At 50.1% G+C, this 22,718-nt stretch overlaps 1 protein-coding gene across 1 annotated transcript in view; it reads right to left on the minus strand.

The window, feature by feature from the left end:
- MTMR4 (myotubularin related protein 4) overlaps window positions 1-22,718 on the minus strand; it is a 48,625-nt gene that overhangs the window by 11,624 nt on the left and 14,283 nt on the right. The window contains exons 2-8 of the mRNA XM_062012483.1: window positions 17,717-17,790; window positions 8,298-8,387; window positions 7,492-7,608; window positions 6,725-6,807; window positions 6,344-6,510; window positions 5,726-5,822; window positions 611-724 (exon numbers count right to left, since the gene is read on the minus strand). Coding sequence (XP_061868467.1) covers window positions 611-724; window positions 5,726-5,822; window positions 6,344-6,510; window positions 6,725-6,807; window positions 7,492-7,608; window positions 8,298-8,387; window positions 17,717-17,719 — 671 coding nt within the window. The 5' untranslated portion in view covers window positions 17,720-17,790. The remainder of the gene's footprint in view (window positions 1-610; window positions 725-5,725; window positions 5,823-6,343; window positions 6,511-6,724; window positions 6,808-7,491; window positions 7,609-8,297; window positions 8,388-17,716; window positions 17,791-22,718) is intronic.

A 22,718-nucleotide genomic window follows, 5' to 3' on the forward strand; every position in this document is an offset into this window, starting at 1 on the left:
TGTCAGTCTCCCAGCTGACAGGCTGCATGAGAAACCACCCCCTACCCTGAAGAGCCCTGCTGTATTTGCTGCTGAGCCTCCTGTAAACCCCTGTATAGGTTGTTTTGGGAAGCCTGACCAGGGAATAATGATAAGCTATTGAATCAGAAAAGCTCAGGCACCTGCAAACCTCTTGTTCTGTTACCTAAATGTTGTCACAAATTCTCAGAACTTGATGGAAACAGAAGAGATTTGCACTTGGGTATTAAAAAGTACATCCAGGCCTGGGCAGCAGTTGAGAGCAAGGCCACACAGCAGGCTCAGTTTGGCCAAGGTTTCTTTTCTAAGCAGTAGCTAGACAAGTACTGATCTGTGAAATGTTTGGCAGCTCAAAAGAAAGAGAACCTTAATGTGACAGTGTTCTTTCTGCATCTCCCATAGCAGGAAAGTCAGCCACATCTTCAGAGGAAAAAGCAGCAGTTCCTGAACACTGTTGTTCTGGACAACACTCTGTGCTGTTGTCCCAGACTGGGTGCCCAGAAAGGCTGATGTTTGTGCTGGGAGGAGAAGCCCTGAGAGAAGCATGTTTTCAGGCAGGAGGCAAAAGGAAGTGCTTTGGGTTTGTGGTTACCTGTACACCACCACAGGGATCCTTTTCCATGACCTAAACGAAGCCACGTTCTCTAACTCCTTATCGGTGATCCAGACAGGAACCAGCAGCTTCTGGGGATAACTGGAACAAAGCCTGGGAAAGACAAAGCACAGAGGCAAGATGAAGACTCAGTAATCAAAAATCTGCCCCAGAGAAGTGTGCAGAGAATGGGCAGGAGCAGCTCCCATCTCCCCAGACTCAGCATACAGGACTGTGGCTCTTTATCTGTCTCAGTACAGTCCCAATATGGGAAAAAGGGCCCAAAGAAATGCTGTCAGGACTGAGGGAACACAACACCCTTTCAACCTCAAGCCTCACCTCTGGGCTCACGCTAAGTATGCCTCTGGATTTGAGAGTTCATGAGAGTTTAGGGGAACAAGTCCTCAGTTTCTGTGGGGTTTTGGTTTTCAAGCACTTGCAAACACCAAAACACACACAACTGCTGGCAAATGATCAACTGCCACTTCCTACCTGGCACAAAACAGGTCATCACTGATAAAAGTCACACATTTCTCTGCAAGGAAGACATAACTGTGCCCAGAAAGATGGTGATGGTGGCTTGGTGTATGTTATAACAAAATGACACGAGGGAAAGCTAAAAGAATACCTTGTTTGGTGAGCTGCCACAAACCAGCTTCCTAACACACAGCTGAATACATGCCAGCAGTGAGAGGGCTGTGATGGGCAAGTCCCTGTGCTAATATAGCAGGGGACACCCAACTCCTCAGCACACAGAGCTGCAGTACCAGAGGAGCCCCACGTCTCCTGAAGCAAATGAGCAGTTCAGCTGTGGAGGGTGGGGGAGATGAGAGGAGGCAACAGCACTGCAAATGCTTAAATCCCAACAGAAGTGTTGAAAACCCAACTGCAAGTACATTATCAACAAGGCAAGAGGGGAGCCAAGGGAAAGAGTGGGACAGGTAGAGTGCTGGGGAGAAGGGGACAGAGCAATACAAGGAGAATGAAGCACATTTAAAGCCCAGGAGCACTGGGGCTTCCTGGTTGCTGCAGCTGCTGCCCTGCCCCTGCCACTCACAGCCCACAGCCACACACAGGGCAGGTCACAGGCTTCAGAGACAAAGCTCTGCCTGGATCTGGCCCAGATGAGCTCCAGCAGCCCAGGGCAGGCAAAGCCCTACATGGCAAGGGAACATCAAAGAGAAGCTCTAGCTGTAAGCTAGAACTCACATCATTTAGGAGGAACCTTTCGGGGCGGATGGGATGTAAAGGGAGGGGGGTGAAACTGTCCAGCCAGTGAGCTTCAGAGAGTGGCCTGGTGTTTCCCTGAGCTTGGGCTATCCCAGCTGATGGAAAAAGGCACGCACTTGGTATTATTCAGTTCCTCTCTAGCATCACGAAGTGCCACGTTGGAAGACGACATTTCATACAGCGTCTAGACGGCTTCTCCGAAAGCCCCAGGCAGAAAGCAAGGTCAGGCTGCTGAATCAGAACAACAGGGTGAGGGAGAGGAATCCAGGATGCAAAATTAAAGCTGTCAGGTAAGAAGCCAAAAGCCAGGATGTCTGTGGTGAGATGTCTAGGCATGGACATCTCTGAAATGCCTCAGATTCCACGTGTGAAGCTGGTCAGGAAATGAGAGAAGCACCGAAGTGTGACTGAGAACACAGGTATGTGGAAGAGGGTTAGCACCTCTTAAACCTGGAGGAGCTTTTGGAATAGCTGAGTCCATGGAAGAATGGGCTTTACAGAAACAAAACCAGAATCAGTTCCCTGGCAGAAAGTGGAGGAATCAGCCTGTTACTGAAATGGAAGGTCTAATACATGCCAGAAAATCAGAAGTATTTGTGTTGTGGCTGCTGAACACCAAAGGTGCCACATCTAACCTTGTTTTACAGGAGCCAAGGCACGAGAAGAGAGGAACATGGAAGCTTCTGCAGGGGAAGTTTTAGAAGAATCTGCTACAAGGAGGAACTAATCACCAGGACTAGATAATGCTCAACATCTTTAGAGCAGCTCAAACATGCACCAGGTGAATGGTTAACCAAGACGTGTAAGCTATTGCTTACCTTGGCTCGGGTGCCAGAGGAATGAAAGGTGGCAAACACGGGACCAAGTTTGTAAGAAGGTTTCTGGGGTGAACGTGGGAAACCACTGGAGTCAGACTTCTGGACAAAGCAAGTGTCACAGTTGGTGCAAAGGTAAACATGGGGCACTTGGGAAGAGTCAACATGGCTCTGGTGGAGGGGAGGTTGCACATCACGTATGTGAGCTTGCTGGAAAGATCCCTGAAGCAGCAGATGCAGCTCATGGGGCTGCACCTGGGCTGGGTTTGGATTTCCAGATGTTTTGGTTGGGTTGGGGTATTTTTACAGGTTGTTCACCAAAGACTTGAAGGAAGCTCCTCTTAACAGTAACTCTTGAAGAGATAAGAAACAGTACAGACTGCAATGGCTGTTTTTCACAACAAAGGGAGTCCTAAGGGACTTGTGTTGTGCAGTATGCTCACGTGTCACGGGGAAGAGATGGACAGGGAAGAGACAGGTCATACAGCAGCAGCCTGAAACACCCCTGGGACCACACTGACCCACAACACCCAAGGAGACATTTAAAACTGTGAGGTCTAGTCCCAGAAAAAGGTGGCTGTAACAAAACACATCGAACAGCACAAGCCACACCTACACACAGGGACTGACGAAGCATCTTCTTACCCCAAAGCTAAGAGGCAGTTCAGTGAGAGATCTTCCCTGGCAGAACACACACACACATCACTAACAGTCCTCTGGTCTACCTACCCATGTGGCAAACACAAGAACACTGACTGCCACTTTTCCAATAAAAGCAAAGGACAGCATTCAAATTTGTAGAGAATTGTAACAAAATAAGACAAAATACAGCATCACAGAATCGTTTCAGCCGGGAGAGACCTTTCAGATCACCCAGTCTGCCCCTTGTCCTAGGAACAGGAAACATCAGCTGCCCAAAGCTGTAACACAGAATGCCAGGCAGCTTTTTCCTCATAAAGGCAAAAATAAATAAAGTCATAACTGTAAAAGATCAAAGGCAAAAGCAAACATCAACACTGAAAGAAGGAGAATGGGTTTTCTCTTCCTTTTTGAGGGAACTCCACACACACCAAACCCACCAGGGGATGAAACAACTCCCCTGCCCAGCACGGCTGCAGTAGATGGGCAGTGCCAGGACGTGGCCTTTTCTCTGGGTATACAGATCACTGGAGATGTGAGAGCCACACAGAGACCATGCCATAAGTTTATTATCAATGTATGCTGAAATAGTATCCTTGTATCAAGACTAAAGGAGGGGTTGTTATATGCTTGTATTGCTCTAATTTTATGATGGCTGTCGCCAGGAAGAAGATTACAGTTTCCAGATAAGGACATCTCAAAAGAGACTTGAAAGACAATGAACAAAGCCATTACCTTGGAGTATCCTGTCTATAACAACACTGTTTTGCCAGTGCTGGGAAATAAAAGATAAAAGGACTATATAAACGGTTAAAAAGTAACCTGATTCCTGTGAATAGAGGCAGGTGGTAACGATCAAAAGCCAAGGCAGGATTTAAAGACACACTGCCCTGTGTGCAGCAAGAGAGAACTGGTTTCTCAGTTGCACAAGCAGATGACACCACCTTTGAGTTGTCAGGATGTCTGCAGGAAGCTGTGACCTGTCAGGATCCCCAGGCAGGAACCCAGCAGATGGAGGAAAGCACAACCAGGCCTGTATCCAGTTTGTTTCAAGTTCTTTCTTCCCTGGTTTGGTTGGAAATAAAACCTCTGTCTTTAGAGAAGCTGGCTGATTGCTGTGTGTTACTGGCCAGGATGTGAACCACAGATGGCCAATCTAAGTTCAACTTTCTGATGTAAGAAGGAATCACATCCCAAAATCTAGCAGCAGAGAAAGTCTCAAAGACACAGAGACTCTCCTCAGGTCAGAGGCCTACAGGCTGTGCACTCCAAAACCAAGCAGTTCAGCAGAACCATCTTTATTTGACATCCTTGGAGAAACTGTGCAAGTACAACAGAAGTGATGTTAATAGCCCAAAATGTGGCTACTATGGCCAAGCAGAAACTGAAAATCAACCCCCACATCTAGTGCTTGCTGCCTGGATTCTTGAGGAAGAGAGAACAGGCAGCAAACTGCAAAACTCCACCAGGATTTCCCCAGGCCTGCATGAATGAGGCTTCTCAGGGTCTCACAAGAAACTGACCTGGAACTGTCCAATACACAGGTGAAGGAGATGCCTTCAGTGACTGAGACAGAGAGAAAAGACTGGGGGATAGCAGTCATCTCAAGAAAAGGGTTATAAGGAATGCACAAGTGACTACATCTGTCAAAGCTTAATGAAATCCTGTTGGCTTAATGCCACCTGCTGCAAAGAATGCTGCAGTGCTTCTGCAAGAGCTCCTGAGCCCTCCTCCAGGAGTAGCACACAGGCTGGAATCACTGACACACTCCTGGGGGACGATACCTTTTCCTCCCATGTCCAGCCTGAGCCTCCCACACTGCACCTTGTGGCTGCTGCCTCTTGGTTCAGTCATTTGCCACTGTCAGAAGAGTTTCACCTTTGTGAATACCCTTCCAGCAGCTGTAGGCTGCAAGTACATCACCCTTTAGCCTTTCCTGCAGTAGACTGAACAAGTCTCTCTCACTCCCCAGACTTCTGAGCATCCTGACAGCCCCCCTCAGCTGCTTGGCCTCAGACTCTCAGAGCTGAAGAGCTGCTCAGCTTTCTGAAAACTTCCTGGTTTTACTTCAAACAGTGGGAGCATTTGAGAGAGAACAACTGACCTATGTCAGGCAATCCTGTGAGGGATGGTTCCTCTAAGACTTCTTAACATCTTCAAGGATGAATTATGCCCACCACAGTATAAACTACCTGAGCCAGCATTTAGATGCTGCCAGCTCTGAGTTTGGCATGTACCCTTCCACGATTCCATGATGTGAACGGCAGGAAGGAAAGAGATGTGTCTCATATGCTGATCTGCCTGAGGGTTATCAAGGCCAGGAAAGAGGATTAGCTGGAGTCTGACTCACCCATGGCTCTGCACAGGGATTGCAAAGGGAAGGAGGTAAGGAAAGAGGAGAATGGGGAGAACCTGGTGGTGAAACACTCACTTGTAATTGTTGTTGATGTCAGAGACGCGCCAGACGTTCTGCAAGTCAAAGCCCATCCTCACCAGCTCCATCTCAAATCGGTATCTCACGTGGTCTCCTGGAAGAACAGAGCACAGGGCATTTACTGACAGCTGTGCAGAACTGATGAAATCTAAACATGTTAGTGGCAGCTCCACAGCAACTATCACAGCCTGGAGAGAAACCACAGGACAGCTGGATGGCAAGGATCTTGCTTCAGAAACCAAAAGGCTGATGATGTTGACTATCCAGGGACACGGCTGCTTCAGCTCTCCACCACCATGATGAGAGTACTGAAGTGTGGGATGTTTCCCTCTCTCACAAGGAGAGTGGAAAAAGCTGCTTATGTGCTACTGGCTCAGGATGATCCTTATTGTGTTTACTACTATTATTTCTCTCACTGTGCTTGTTATTGAGCTGCAGTTGGCCATCAGCTGGATCCCCAGGCCAGGTACAGGATGCCCCTCAGCAAGATTACCTTGGGCTATGGCTACAGCAGAGATTGAGACATAACCAGACATTAGGTTATGAACCACAGTTCAAAATGCATTGCAGTGTTTCTGGAGAGAAGAGCAGGCAAGGGAGAGGCCAGGAGCTTACCTGGCCGGCAGAGATGTGCATGTTGGTCCTCCTCATCAACACAGACTCCCAAGCACCAGGCGTGGTAGGCAAATGCAAAGAGGTCCTCAGGCTTAGCAGGGCGGGCAATGGCTCGAGTCAGCCTCTTCAGCCACTCCTGGCACTGCTTGAAGGTGGAAAAATGGCACCTGCAAACCCAAATGCAAATCATCCTCAGTGGGCACGTTCATTCAGTCAAGATGCACAGACTGGGAGCTCTGTTCCACTTAACTAGGAAAAGGAACAGAGTACCAAGTCTTAGGAACCTTGGCCATGAGGAGCTGCCTTCCAAAGGCAGCACAGAGGGACACAGCAGAGCAGCCAGCCTGCAGTGGCATCTACACCACTGCAATAAAGGCATACCTGATCACTTTGGAGTCCTTGCAGACAATGTGAAGCTGGAACATATCCCGACACTCCACACTTTCCATCATCCTCAAAGGCACCTGTGAGGGACAGATGTCAGGCATGACAAGACATACCACACCACTCAGCAGATACAGCAGCCTTGCCTGTGGGCCCATGACACACAGTTATGGCTCTTTAAACAATCATGAGCTTCTAGCTCAAAATACAAACCTACTCCAAGGTTTAGGAAGCTTCATGACTCATCAGAGCCTCCTTCCACAATAACTATTCCAATTTCTACTCTGTCCCTGGGTAGTCTCCTACCTGGGGCCAGTCACAGACTAAATCCAGACACACACACAGGTAACAGACAAACAAAAGCTGCAATAAAAGACGGCAAGTCAAGACAGTGAGAGAAAGCCTCAGGCTACTACTGTCTGACTCTGTTGCTGGTCTCCAGGTAGGAGAAGTCTCATTAAAACTGGCCTGAAAGAGACCTTTACAGTCTTAGAAGTGCCAAGTTTAATGCTTGAATTTAAAGAGAACAGCAGAGGAAAGACCTAATCGTTACCCAGAGGAAAACTCCATCCACACACCAAAATGAAGCAGCAAAACAGCAACCCCGTGAGCAGCCGCAACCAGAGACAGCCTCAGGCTTGGCATCCTTCAAGAGGCACAGCTCCCACACCACAGACCACAGAAATGCCTTGTGCCCCATCACTCCCAGAACCACTGCCAGAGGTGATGGGTCAGGCAGGAGGAACAGGCAGCTCCAGACTCACATTGATGACAGAATCCTTGAACTTGATATGCAGGCGGTAGTTGGAGATGGCGATCACAGCATCGTTTGCATGGCCAAGGTACTCTACTCCCTCACCCTGCAACACAGTGAATGGGACCTGCAAGGGAGACATCACTAATTCAGGACACATGCAGAGTACTTTGTGCACCATAAATGCCAAGAGCCACTCTTCCCACTGCCCCTGTAATGCATCTCCTGAGTGAAAGGGTTCTCTTCATGCAGTAAGAGCAGACAACAGCACGAAACAGAGCTGGTACTCACTGCCCAGCCCCATGAGATGCTGCGTCTTCGAAGGACACCTCATGAGAGGCTTCTGCTTCCAACAGCTCTGCAGTTGGAGGATGCCAGGACCAAAGTGTATTAAGGCCAGATCAGCTATTGCAATTGCATGCTATGGCTCCACAGAACACAGCCTGATGCTTGACCTGTCCCAGAAAGCATCTACGTGCTGCAGACAGCTACGCAGGCAGTGTCACAGTTTCTCACTGTCAGCACAGGCAGAGGACAGGGGATACCCAGGACAGCTCTGTATTGCATCACGTTGTATTTCCAAGCAGCAGATGTGATGCTGTACAAATGGCAGTGTCTCAGCAGGGCTGGGGAGGCAGGGCCAGGGCAGGCAGAGCAGCCATCAGCAGCCTCACAAGGACCTATCGATCCCAATCTGACCTACAGCACCAGCCAGCTCCCACGGCCTCCAGAACATGTCCTGGGCTCTCAGGTTTCACAGTACCAGAGGCCAGTCTGATGAATCCCAAAGCTGTGTTGGTTTTCTTACTTCCTTACCTGCAATGACTCTTCCTCCTTCACGAGCTCCTTTGGTGGGAACAAGTCCTTGGCCTGGATATACTCCAAACTGGGAGGGCCTTCCTCACCCTGCATTGCAAACAAAACACACATGGAGGGAGATAACACTGTTATCAAAAGCCAAAAACTGAAGCTGCTGGATATTCTTGGCACCCCAATACCTTGGGAATCCCCTGGACCTGTGCATGGCAATGCCTGTTCTGCCTCCAGACCGTACTCTCTGCATTGCAGGACCTCAGCAGTTCCTCTGGCTGTTGCAGAATACCCACATCACAGTGAAAGACCAAGGCAGATCTGCAAGTTTCATCTCTTCCAGCTATGTGGCATTTGGAAAGCCAAGTAGATACACCTTGACCACAGACAGAAGCTGGGACTGATGTGACAGCAATTTGTCACAGGAGATGTTACCCTATTTCCTCCACTATGGCCTAACAGCAGACACACTGCAACACAGAGTGTTCCCACCTACAGTCCAGCTTCTACCTGCTTTTCTTCCTCTTATGTTCCTAAGGAGTGCTTTCTTTTGGGAGTTTTCACTTTCACTCTTAGCTCAAAGAAATACGGGAAGAGGATAAAGATTTCTGAGCAGAATACACAGAAATGAAACGTTACCACCCCGTAACAGCTACACCCCAGTGTGCCCAACTCACAACATGCATTGCTGACTGGTGACAGCACCCAAGCAGGGCATTCATCCTCAGGAGGCCTCAGAAGTGCTGAGAGGACACATGGAGTGTGTGAATCAGGTCCCAAACTGGAAATCACAGTCCAAATTTTCACTAGCCCTCACTCCACACAGTCAAACCACCAGCTCACTGCACAAACAAGCAGCATCCAGACACAGCTGAGGATGCTCACTGCTGGGAGCCCAGGACAGTGTTAATTCCATGTGCATTTGGTGTGGGAACAGCTTCAGAACGCCTCTTGCTCTCTAACCATAGCTCCTCTAGGCTCCTGTGTTTCTTTTACAACTGAATCGCTTTCCGGGTAAGTCACTCAAACCAGAACCAGGTCCCTGGACCTCAGACAGGGGCAGCCAGACCCCACACAGCCCCCATTCTTCCCAGGTCCAGAGGTACCTGTGCACACACTGCTTGGAGCTTGCATAAAACTCAGCATCAATGCCAGCTGGAGGCAAAGGCTCTGCCTCTTCCTCCCCTCTCAGCAGGACTCTGTGTGAGGCTGCAAGGGACACAGGGCACAGCATCTGCTCCAGCAGCAGCCAGTTACTGGGGACCACGGGGGGTTCAGGGGCCTCTCCTGCCAGCAGCTTGCTCTGATGTTGAGGCACCAGCCCAGGAGAGCACAAAGAAAAGGTGTAAGACTGCATGCTGGTGCAGCAGCCAGAGAGCAGAGATCCTCTCCCATCATCACTTTGCAGCTCACAAAGAAATCCCAGGGAGCAGCAGGAACTGGAACAGAGCAGCTCAGGCTCTTCACCGGCCTGGATGTCCTTGAATCCCTCCTCGCCTGCCGCATGAAATGACAGGCAGGAGGCTGAGCATCTCCTGCCACAGCTCCATCCCAGAGTATCAGCAGGGCAGGGGGGCTCAGGATCCCACTCTCTTCACAAGCCAGACATCTCCTGAAGCCCTGAGAGCCCATGGGGGTGGGAGGAGGGGGTCCTTTCTGCAGGAAGAGGTATCAGATCTCCCCTGAGCCAGAAAACTCCTTTCCCTGAAAGTATAAAACCCCCAAAGCTCAGGACCCCCTCCTGCTACAGCACCATCCTCACTCCCCTGGGTCAGCTGCTCTCACAGTAATTTTCCAGCTCCAGGCAAGGACTGGCCTGTGTGGCACAGCACACGGTCACTGGGGCCTCCTGGCTGACTCAACCTGCCATGCAGGCACTGCTGTGCCCTTGGGCTCGAGCAGGACAGCGGCACGGCCGAAACAGGGGCCACGGCATCCCCTGGCAGCACGTGGCAGGGATGGAGAAGGGAGGAGAAGGGGATCCCCCTTTGCTGGGGGGTGACGTGCCAGGCCAAGCACAGCCAGGGCAGGAGGATCCTCAAGGACAGGCCTGATCTGGGGCAGCCAAGTCAGCATGGGAGCCGGAGAGAGAAGCTGGCTTCCAGCCCCACCGGCACGGAGGAGAGGAGGGGGGTAGGAAATAAAAAGCATCACTTACAAAGCAGTTGAGCATGGAGCAGGAGACACGGCCTGGCAGACTCATGTTCATTTCCCGAGGCGGCGGCTGGGCCGGGCACACACAAGCAGCATCTCTGTCCTCCGGCCCTCTGCTGCTGGCGGCAGCGGCTCGCAGCCCGCGGCCCCGGGCCCGCCGCAGCCCGCCGGCTCCGCCGCGAAGGGCAGGAGCATCCCTGCAGCCGGAGCAGCGGCCGCGCCGCCGCCGACAATGGAGGGAGGGGGGGCGGAGGACGGCCAGACTCCACCTACCTCCGAAGGCCGCCGAGCGCGGCTCTGCCATCTAAGCGTGTCCCTGGCGAGCGAGACGGAGACACAGCGGGTGGAGGAACCGCCCGGCGCGACCCCGCCGGAGCCCTGCCCGTGCCCGTGCGCCAGCGCCGCATCCCCGGGCTCGCCCAGCGCAGCAGCGGCCGGGAGACGCGGCCCCGGGCCGGGCACAGCCCCGGGCAGGGCACGGCCCCCGCCTGTGCCGCACCGATGGCGTGTGCGCCAGCAACAACAGCGCCCAGCAGCCTTTGTGCCCCGGCGGCGAGCCCATGGCCCCGAGCGCTGCCGTCGGATGCTCCGGCGGGAGCCTCCCGCTGCGAACCTTTGCCTGTGAGCCACGGGCTGCCTCCCACCAGCCTGGCAGCCGCCCCTCTGCTTGCTCGGGGAAGGAAGGACAAAGGGGCTGCCCTGCTGCTTCCTCACTGCTGAATACTCCCGAGCCTTTAAGTCCCCCTTGGCAGGAGCTCCTGAGCGTGCAGGGAGCAGCAGGCTGGCTCTGGCTCCCAGCACTCACGTGCTAGAGCCTGGTTCCCGGTGCACACAGGGCTCCCCAGGGCCTCCTGCCCCGCCTGAGCACAAGCACAGTTGGCTCCCTCGGGAAGTTTCCCCACTGCCGTTTGGCTATGCTGGCACACACTGGGGAAATGCCTCGGGTGTGGGAAGTGACATGGGTGAGCCCCCAGCTTCCTACCCCAGCCCCGCAGGAGCTGACTTACGAGTTGTTCGTCAAGTCCAGGAGCAAACAGCCAGCTCCCCAGGTCACAGCCCGCCCCAGAAGCCCCAAGACAGCAGCCTCCTGGGCAATGCCATCTCCATTTCTACCACCAACTGCCACTGCCCTCCACCTCCTACCACGAAGAAAGAGTGAGAGTCTCTTTCTTAAGATGTAAATCAAAACTCATCCCATCACTGATGCGCCAAGGCCCAGGCCCAACTATTTTGCTTAAACAACACCAGCTTTTTTTGCTCCTGAACCATCAAAACAGAGGCATTTGTGGCCATCTTTGCCCCTAAGACACCACAGACTGCTCTACCCAGCAATACCAACAGCATCTCAGAAGGTTTTCCTCAAGTCAGTTAAGAAGATGTGGGCATTTCTCTGCAAAATCATTAAGGGTCATATTATTCTGAGCTGCTTCAATGGAGGGACAGCTTTGCAACTCCCAGTCCTGCTGCTCCTTGTCACTGCCAGGCAGCAGTGCCCAGGCAAGAAGCTGTTCAGTGAACACCCCTGCTGAGGAAACAGACTACCCCATGGACACATGGGCTTCACAAGCCTGGATAAAAGTCCTACCAGATACCCCCAAGCCTGGAGATAAGCCATGAAATCCCATTACCAGCTTGGCTCCATTCCACCATTTACACAGTGAGGGGTGGGCAAAAGTCAGGCATTGCCCAGCCTCGGGGGCACCTCAGTCCAGCTGGCAGCCACAAATCAAAACACATGTGCCTTATGTACAGAGTCAGCACAGTGCCAACACAGGGTTAAGGACAAGGTCACAGAGAGGTGCCCCTTCTCCCTGCAGGTACTCCTCTGGGGTGAATGCCAGAGGTCTGCTGAGAAACCAGAGCAGCAAAAGGTGGAAGGAGCCTTTTATACTGGAAAGAAAGCCTAGCTGTAGAAACTGTAAAAGCAACAAAGCTGAAACACTGAAGACTTAGGTAGGGTCAAAGCATACCTCAGGATTTAACATATTAAGTGCATCCAACACATGGCCAGTGTTTAAAACACACATAAACACGGCCAAGGCAGGTGAGAGACCTGCTCACAGCCACAGCAAGATTTTTAAGACCATTGCTCAGTTCAAGGCCTGGCATGGGGACTGTTCCCAAAACTCAGGTTGCAGAAGGACCTTTGTAAGCCCAAGCTGGAGCTGCACAGAGTTAAAAGGTTGTTCACCAGGATCATGACTTTGAATTTCTAACCTCAGCTGACCTGAACATCCCCAGATAGATCTTCTCCTGCTTTCACTGAAATATTTTGGTACTTTTAGCATCAGAAAGAGACTCACACAGAGCTTAGAAACTTCTGCCCAAGAGCTGAATCTGGTGCAGAGCAGAAGCAGACCTTGTCCTGAAGTCCAACAGCTTCTCAGAGGCTGGCAGAGTTTCAGAGGGAACTGAATTCTAACTTCACCATTTTCCCCTCTTCACAAAAATACTCATTTATCTCCATCCAATCACCCAGGATAAAAGCAGCAGCAGTGAGACTGCCCATGGCACGGGAATTCACAGCCTCCTTTAGCTGACTGAGCTAGAGGGATTTCCTAAATGCCACCTCAGATGCCTCCCCAGCTGGTATTTGCTCTGTCATCACTAAGCACCACCACCAGAGCAGGGAAGACAAGTTTATTCTCACATAACTGGGCTCCTCTGAGTGTTGTGCACATGCACATCCACGCAGTGAGAGAGATAAACCTCCCCCCTTTTCTCCACACCACAACAATCCTAATGGCCTCGTGGACTGAGGAAGAGGGGAGCTGAACATAAGGTGAGCAACAGGTTCTTGAGGCCAGTTGGCAGTAATTAACCCTTTTTCCTCCCTCTAGCACTGCACATTGTTCACACTGCTTCTCCCATCACTCAGTACATCTCTGCTTGCACACTGCACTTAAACAACTTGCAACCTCTCTTTAAGATCCCAAAAGGGATTTGGAGCCTCAGAGAGAGAGCATAGTGCTTGGCAGAGATAGGACTGGCACTCAAGGGGCCATCCTGCAGCCTCCAAGGGAGATATTCCCTCCATGCAGCAGGAGCCCAGGCTGCAGCACAGGGGTTCATGGGGGTGAGCTGGTCCCACATTCCCAGGGAACATGTACTGGGAGCACGGTGCAGGCACTGAGGTGCCACTGCAGCACACTCAGAGGACAGGTACATCCTTCCCAATCCTGACATCTTTGTGTCATTGTCTTTTCAAGCATCACAAGTAAAATTACTGTAAGTACACTTTCATTAGGCAGAGGGCACCACTTCCATTCCTTCTACATCTTAAGGGTGAGCTTTTCACCACCACAGCACAGTGCATCAGCCTGCAGAGGGAGAGGAGGGAACACAAAGGGCTACGACCTTGGATGGCAGAGACCTGAATCTGCAGCCCTGTCCCTGGCAGCACATGCATTGAGCAGACTGCCCTAATCTGCCTGCAGATGGAGAAAAACAACAGAAAAAATATGGCAGGAGGAGGTGATTTTCCTGGGAAGGTACTCCCAGGACATCAGAAACACATCGATGGGAGCCAGGGCAGTTCTGTCCAACAGCCTGGGGCTCTGGCTGTGAACTGAGCCTTCACTGGCTGCTGCAGGCTGAGATGTTCCCAGCAGCAGAGATCTTCTCAGGCTCCTCTAGTTTATATCTGTCCAGTTCTCAGTATTTGCAATGAAGATCAAGGTAGGAACTGAGTATCTAGACCTTTTCACAGGGGGAAGGGAGAGACTTGTATCATTTATTTCTTCCTAAAAGCTCTTTTTTCCCCCTTTCTGCTAGCAGATACCTACATCAGGGTGGGATGAGCTGCACTCAGATCTGTATTTCTAGTTCTCTCCACTGCCTAGGCAGGGCATCTACATAAGCTGCTGCAGAGAGCTGACTAGCTGTGGCCAAAGGGACTTGTGCAACAAAAGCAGAGGAGGCAGAACATCTTTGTTTCAGGTCCCTCCACAAAAATAGCTCGTTTCCTCAAAGCCTAAGGAGGTCCTTGGTGAACTGAAAGGCTGCTGAGGCACTGAGGTGGCCTCCCAGAAATAAACCTCTAAACTACTGTGAAGAGAAGTTACTATTTTATATCCTGTAAATCAGGAATGGGATAGTAAGTGCCAACTTTTCATCTTGAGAGGGTGACAGAAGAGCTTTTAGATCGGTAATTCTGCCTTTAATATCTGTTCAAAAAGCTGACCAGAGGTGAGCACATAACAGAAATAAGCAAGAAGCTTTTGAGAAGAGGGACCAAAGGAAAGAAGTCAAGGGCTATCAAGTCCATTTGCCAGCAAGAGGGGATGAGGGATGGCTAACCTGCAAAACCTCACCTGGACTAACAGTCACAATCCCCTCTGTGGGTACAAATCACTGTGGAAATCCAGATGTCTACAGTCTCAATATCCCCAGCAGTAAGAGGGAATGCTGCTGTGGAGTTGTACAGCATATGGTCAGAGCATAGCAGCTTGCACTAACTTACCCATCAGTAATGTATTCAGGTGTTGGGTTCTCATTAGAACTTCCATTAGCCTGAGTTAAGGATTAAACACCACTAGTGCTGTCTTCAAGGTCATTTTCATCAGTAGCTAGTCTTTGGGGAAGACATGAGGGGAAGCTTCCAATCAAAGCAAAGCTCTTAATTAACACTAGTATTCCTACCAGCAGCAAGGAGAGAGCAGCTGGTGATCCACATTTGGGGTGCTGCTGAGAAGCAGCTTTTCAGCATGCCCTTGCTAACCAGAGGGCATTGGTGCTGTGCCTTCTGCCTGCAGTGATCACCAGTAATTAACTAAGTGCTCAGCATGCCTGCAGGGAACAGAGTTTCCAGCCAACCCTCTCAGCAGCTGGCTGAAGAGGTCCAGCCCCAAAGCACCCTGGGTTAAGAGAAAACAGGAGCACCCATCAACCAGTAACCCACCTCCACTCCTGCAGACCTGCCTTTAACTCTGAAGTCACAACCCTCCAGAGAGGTCACAAAAGGACTCAAAGGAGGTTGTTGAGAGTTAACATCAGCCCTTCTACCTCCAACTGCTGACAGAAGTTCAGGTAGGTAGGTGGAGGTAAATGCTTATAATTGCAAGCTGTAGAAATAAGTTGCATTCTCTCCCCTTGTTGTGGGAGAAAAAAAATAAGCCTGTAATCTCTTTCCATAACAGTGAGAGGAGTTTATTTGTTGGTTGGTAGTTTATTCTAAAGGGGGAAAAAAAAGTTAATTAATCAAATGAACATTTTAATGAAATCAGAAAAACCCAGAAATGCTTTTCAGAAGGTCCTCTGCTCCAAACTGCAAAATCATCTTCAGGTACTCAAAAGGAACAGCAGACCCTCTTGTCTAGAAGAAACCAAACCATCTGTGGTTACAACTAAGGGCAGGCCAGGGCCAGGTCAGGGCAAGTTAAATACAGGTAAGAACAACAGTGAAAAGCCAAAGCTTCCATGTTTTAATATATCCAAAGTTCCAGCCTATGCACTCCTAAAAGAATACAGGCCCAGAGAGGGGTGACTGGGATTAAGGATGGTTTCTCTTCAGAGAAGGATTTAAAAGACTTGAGCTCTTCAGGTGTCTAAAGAGAATGTGCCAGAGGTCTACAAAATCCCAAAGGGCAGGGAGATGCTTGCAGGCAGCACCACACTTCACTAACTCCCCTCCCAAGAACTGGGAACCATCAACTGAAGCGACATGGGCAGGTTCAGAACCAAAGCCAGAGGGGCAGTGCAGTTCTTCACCACAATGTGGGATCTGTGCTTGCTTTTGAAAAGCAGTTAGTTGGATTCACAGAAGGAAAAAGTCTACCAAGAGCTCATAAAACATCAATAAATTCCTTCTGGCTTACCAAGTCCCTGAGCTGCAGATCCTGACACGTGAGGGCACACACCAGATCCTGGCAGGTGAGAGCTCTCCCTGCAGCATTCACCACTGGCCCCTGTTAATGGGGTATCTGACTAGCCAGGCTTTTGGTGGACCCAGCCTGGCTTTTTCCATGTCACTTGGAGGGATTTTTGATGCATTTTCCATGTGTTTATTCCCTTTTTTCCCCCCCATTCATATCTGGATACATCTGCATTGCTCCTCTGGATCCCAGGCAGACAACTTGTTGGGTTTTTACACTTCCATTGTGACAGGCTACAACACTTTAGCAGGCTACAACAAGGGCATACTTTCATCCCTCCCCCCCAGAGCAAGCTCCTCAACCTGAAGTGTGGCAAGAAACTCTTCCAACAGCACAGAAAACATAGGAAAATTTGAGACAAAACCAGTGAGCATGAGAATGGAGACCACACCAAAAATGCTGCCTGCATAACTACAAAAGCTGACAGTTCCATCAGTGCAGACAACACATATCCTTTTCTACTCCAGTTAACAGCTCCCATGGGGGACAATCCCATAGGAGACATCACTGTTTCCTCCAGCACTCTGCCAGACTTTTTGGTTTTGATTTTTTACTTTGCATGTTGAACCTAACTGTTCCTGTCCTCACTTTGAACATCCAGCCCTGTGCCTGTTTGTGCTGTTCTTCTCCGTGCTCCTTCCACCACGACACCACGCTGCTGGCGAGCACCAAGCTGCTGCTGCTGCCCTGTTACTGCAGCAACACTCAGGCTCTCAGCCCACCCACAGCCCAACATGCAGAGCACCACGTTGCCTTCCAGTCCCTATTCAGACTACAGCCCTAACAACACTTTCAGCATATCTTTCAACATTCTTTGTCTCCAGCTTTCTTCCTCTCATCAGACTGCATGTATTTTGGGTTATTTCTTGCTGGAGGCATTAGAGGCACTTTAGCCAAGTTTATCAGCAAGCTGGCTGTGTTTCAGCCTTTCCAGATCCTCTCATTTCATATTTTTTCTGTGACTAATTATTGTGAAATCTCTGCTACTTTGGTGGCACCAGAGCACATGACACGTGGTGTTAAGTCTTCACTGAGAGGTGACAGAGGAACAGGATAAGAAGCTCCAGCATTAAGTTTTAAAGTAAAAACAAATGAGTAAGGCACAGAAACTAGGTGACTGTCAGCAGTCCAAGGAGGCAGAAGAGGATTCCAAGTCTTATTTACTTTTTCCCCCAGTATATTCCAATAACAAGTTTAGGGGTAAACTTACCTTACCAACAGCATTTTGGCCACAGAAATAAAAGCTCTATTATACTATTACACATAATACACAATGCTATAGCACTCTTTCCCATTATTTTACTGTTGCTAAATGTATGCAAATCAATACAAGGTACAGACACACAAAGACACAATCACCCACAGAGGACAGAGGCAGACAAGAATATACATACTCACCATCCTCAGACACTGTCCAAAATCTCCTGGCTCAAACACAGCTCAGTCTCTTCTTGTTCTTCCACTAGTCTCAGCTGCAGCAAAGAAGAGACAACAAAGAACAGAAGTTTAGATTAACAGAAACAATACTTCAGTATGAACACAGAGGGGAAAAGAAATCAAGAGCCCAAGAGGCCAGCAGTCTGTATCTATCACTGCTAACCTCTATTTGGTGTCCTTCTCAGGTGCTGCTGAAAATCAGATTCAGCATCACAGGGGAGACACCAAATCCTTTCAGTCAGCTGCTGCACATAGCATGCAGGACTTGTAACCCATCAGCACACAACAGTTAGTACCCCAGAGGTACAGAAAACACACCCTGGGGCAGCACAGGAGGGAGCTGAAGGAAGATAAGACTTGGGGAGGGTCCTTCATAGAAAGTAGGAGTGCTTGGAGAAGATTGCTATGGTCCTGGGAGGAGATCACCTCTAAAAATGTGGCCTGTCTAGGAGGTAGGGCAGGACACAAGAGCTCAAAGTGCTAAAAAATAGCAACCCCTTCTGCCAGCTTTCCCCCCACTAGCAGGAGATGGTTTGTGGGGAAAAGCCAAGCACAAGAGTTGAGTGAGGCTCTGCTCTGAGAAGATCCCTTCCAATAGCACAAGTCCCACAAGTGATCCTGGGATTACCACAGAGGAAGAGACCCTTCCTCAAGGTTTTCAGATCTCTCTGATATGGGATCATTTGATCACCAACATCTCTCACCTGTCTAAATTCTGACCTCTGTTCTGCTCTTCCAGCCCCACACAGGCGACTGAATTCCATGTAATTAAACATTGCCACTTGAAAGAGGCTGACAGCCCTGTAGCTGCTCTGGGCACTTCCACCATTCCTGGTGCCACTCACCTGGCTGTGCAGCCCCTCCACTGTGCACAAAACAGCACAGAAATCTGCACCTGTCCCAGTGGTTTCCTAAAATAACAGTGTTTTAAGTGGAGATGTCAGATGGCTCAGAGGTCATCAACCAAACCTGATTTCTGCCAGTCACTAGCAGCCTGCAGCATGCCAAAGCTCCAGGAACACTCAAGGCAAGTTATCACCAATTATTTCAACTTTCTTCCTCCTCAGATAAAATACAAATGTCAACAAATGTGGAACTGGAGACTATCTAAACATCTCACAAAGCACATCTGGTCTGAGAATCACTCCTCCTTCCACCACTGAGGACCAGGAGTGGCTACAAACGTTTCTGAATAGCCGCTCAAGGCTTTCTTTCCACTCAGGAGTTTCTTTCCCAGCCCAGAACTGATTCGACACTCACACATCAGAAGGCCAAGCTGAATGCTGGCACTAAGGAGTCAGTTTGGAAAGGTAATCAATCTTCACCACAAGCAAACCAAACCCAAGTCCTTCAGCACTGCTGCACCAGGCAGGAGGGAGCTCACCCTGCTCCCACAGTGCTGGCAGCCAGCACTAATTACACTGGTACTTAATCACTCATTATCCTGCCATGCACTCAAAGAGAAGGGATAGGGGAAAGGAAAGGTAGTTCAGGAAGGATTCAGAACTTGTGCACTGTGTCATCTTGCATCTTAAAATAGATCACCAAGTGTCAGGAAAATGGGGGGAAAGCCCACAATGGGGGAAAAGCCCACAATGGGGGAAAAGCCCACAATGGGGGAAAAGCCCACAATGGGGGAAAAGCCCACAATGGGAATCAAGCTTTTTCCCTGGGAAAACAGAAAAAGCCAAATACTCCAGTACTGATCTCCCTTCCAGCTCAGCTCCAGCCTCTTTTCAACTATAAAGGCCTTTTTCCCCCCACTGTTTAACAAAATGACCACACGTATAAGAGGGAAAAATCTCTAGTCACAGGTTCCTGTGCCACCAGGAAGAGCCACTGCCAACTGGGGACTTACAGATGAGGTGAAAAACACAATTAGCAGAGGATGTAAAATGTGAAGTTTGCTTTGTTCCCCAGCCTGAAGAGATCTGAATTATTGATACAAGTGATGAGACGGGAATACTTCTGCAGCACCATTGTATTAATCACTGCTAATGGCCACTTCAGTTCCTCACTTCCTTCCTTGTGGGAGAAGTTGGTAATCACTAGAAACTGCAGCTCTCTCTGGCTACGTCATGTTTGAGGATGTTCCTCCTCACTCCCATCCCCCAGGCTATTCTCCAAGGCCAGTTGCCCAAGAGGAGGCAGTTCAGGGACACAGCCGGGACTCCTGCAGCTGCGTTAGCTCAGCCCGCAGGAATGCTGCTCCTCCGCCTGCCTCAGAGGGCTTCCTCCTCCTCACTGGAGCAGGGATGAAGCTGAAGGGGCTCCAGAGGACTTATGGGGTGAAAGAAGCCAGGAGATACCACAAAAACCTAAGAAAAGCCTCAGCTTTCCAGGGCCACCCGAATGACACCTGGCCTAGGCAGGCCAGGCAACTTCAATCGTGTACTCATGCAGCTCCAGGTGCTCCTCTGCTGGCATCCCAAATCCATCTTCCCTGTTGCAGGGCTGGCTGTGTTCCTCCTCCTTTCAAGGCTGCCATGTTCAACTGGCTGCTGGTTCTGCTGCTGTTGCTTCCAGCCAAGAGGTCTCCAGACCTCAGGAGGGAAGATGCCAGCTGCCCAACGTGGTCCAGCACCACTGCCCAACATGCTTCTGGGGTGGCTCCTACCACCACTCCCGTGGAAGTGGTTTTGCAGCTGCTCAAGGAGCTGTTTCCCACCTTTGAAGTTGGTTTCCCCAAAAATCCAGGCCAGAAGCTCCCTTAAAATCTTGGTCAGAAGGGATGGGCTGGAGCTGGCCACCTGCTATGCCCAACCTAGGCTGGCACTGCCAAATTAAATTAAGAGGGGACCAGAGATAAAGACAAGACAAAAAAGATAAACCTGAGGTAGAAGGGAATGATGCCTTTTCATGCACAGAGAGAAATGGCAGCCCAGAGCCTCATGCTGTTTCTGCCCTGCAGTCCCAGGCAGAGCATGAGACTTGTGCCCCATGGGAAGGGGCTGGCAGAGCCAGCAGCCCACTTGCCCTCTCCACTGCTCAGCTGGAGGGAGGCACAGGGTGGCACCAGCAGTGCCAGTCCTGCTGACAGAGCTGGCAGGGTGATGCTGCCTGAAACACCTGTATTGAGGGAAGTAGAGAAAATAACTCACTTCACTTGAACATTTTTATAGCCTGTATTCTACCCTGAAACTATTCATCTCAGAGCCAAACCCTCAGATAATAAGTGTCAGAGTTGAGAACACTCATAAAAATCTTCATGTGCTCTCCCCACAGCCCTCTTGCCCATGTGACTCAAACGTGTTATTGTGCCTTTTGTTACGCAACTGTGTTGTTTCCTCCAGGGATCTTTGCCTCTCCCAGAGAGAAACAGAGCAGCAGGGACCGAAGCAGCAGCCACCTCGAAACCTCTGCCCCCGTTTGCTGCAGATGAAGCCTGGACAGGACTGAGCTCTACCCGCAGAGGCACACTTGTGCTCAGCCACCACCCCAGCCAGACATTTCACCCCCTGTTCTCCCTTTTCTGAATTGCTCTTCTGGACTCAAAACACCCCGTTTTGCTCTCAGCTTCAAGCTGTAAGTCATGGTGTGATATAAACTGCATGTGCACTGGAAAACCCGACTCTCCGAGCAAACAATTGGGCTGTTAAAGATCAGAAGAAACATTTACTCTGTCCTCACTGCCTCTCCCTATCTCATGGAGGTGCCATGAAAGCCTGTCACTGCTTTGCCACTGTGTTATTTACAGAAGCCTCTCAGAAAGGCTTGTGAAAATACCCCTGCCTTCAGCAGAGCTTGACTAACGACAGCAAAGCTAGGCTTAGGAAACACGGAACCGCGGGGCCGCTCCCTGCCATCGGCACGCCACGGGGAGCAGAGGTCCTTTGGGAGGGAGGAAGGATGCCCAGCAGGGCACACAGGAGCTTTGGAAAGGTGGGAAAGGCAGTGAGCACTCACTGGGGCTTCAGGCCTCGTCAGGGTGGCTGTGCCATGGCTTTTGGTGCACACCCCAGGCAAGGTGGGTGGCCGTGCTGGCAGCTCCACGCTTCCCGCTGTGAGACTCGGGTTTAATTGCTTATAAAACTTTGCCAATTGTTTGCAGTTGGAGGGAAGCTCTCTGTGCTCAGTGCCTGCCCCAGGCTGAGAGTTCAGGGTAATTTCAGCTAAAATGGTAGAGTTAGTCCTGATGTTCTCAATAGGGGTAAAAACAAGTCTCAGTATTAAACAGTTAGAAGAAAACAGCCAGGAACCCCATTTTGATCCCAAACGAAACAGAACAGCTACCTCAGGCCTCTCAATTAATTAGAGACTGAAAATGTAATTGTCAGGCCTCACAGTCACAAGCAAAGCAGATTGTATGGGATGGTCTTTGTTATTTATAAGCAAAGCTCCAGGTCTGGGGCTGTTCCTAATGAAGGCCACCACCAGCTGGGCTTCTACAGCAAAACACTTTTACTGATGAATAACTACAAACAAGAAAAGATTGGGCTACCAGAGCTTAGGAATGTCAGAGTAACACCAGATGACAATGACCAGTGGCCAAAGTATTCAGATTGCTCTGCAACACTGAGTGATCATAATTTCACTGCAAGTGGGTAATAACCAGAGGCAAGGCATGAATTCAGAGATCCAGTGACCCACAAGATGAAGGGCTGTTGGGAAACAGTTGTGTGCCTCAGAGAACCCCACAGTCACCTCCACATGAGTTGCTGGACAAGGTATATAAAAGTAGCAGAGGTGGTGAATTGAGGACCATGGATGGCTATAGCTGCCTTCAGGTGGCCAGGGCTAAGACAGCAGGTTTGAAGCAGAAAGACAAAACTCATCTAGTGATCCAAAACACAACGAGCTTGCATATGCAGGTATTTAAAAAGAAAAGAGATACTTGTTTAAGTATTTATGCAAAGCAGAGTCAGCTCTGGGCAGCTCTGCTGGCAAGGATGCAACTCCATCCAATTACAGGCAGATGAAGTTTCAGAACTGGGTAAATTCCATCAAGCTTATGAAAAATACC

Source organism: Colius striatus, chromosome 20 (assembly GCF_028858725.1).
Source record: "Colius striatus isolate bColStr4 chromosome 20, bColStr4.1.hap1, whole genome shotgun sequence".
In the NCBI taxonomy this organism is placed as follows: Eukaryota; Metazoa; Chordata; class Aves; order Coliiformes; family Coliidae; genus Colius; species Colius striatus.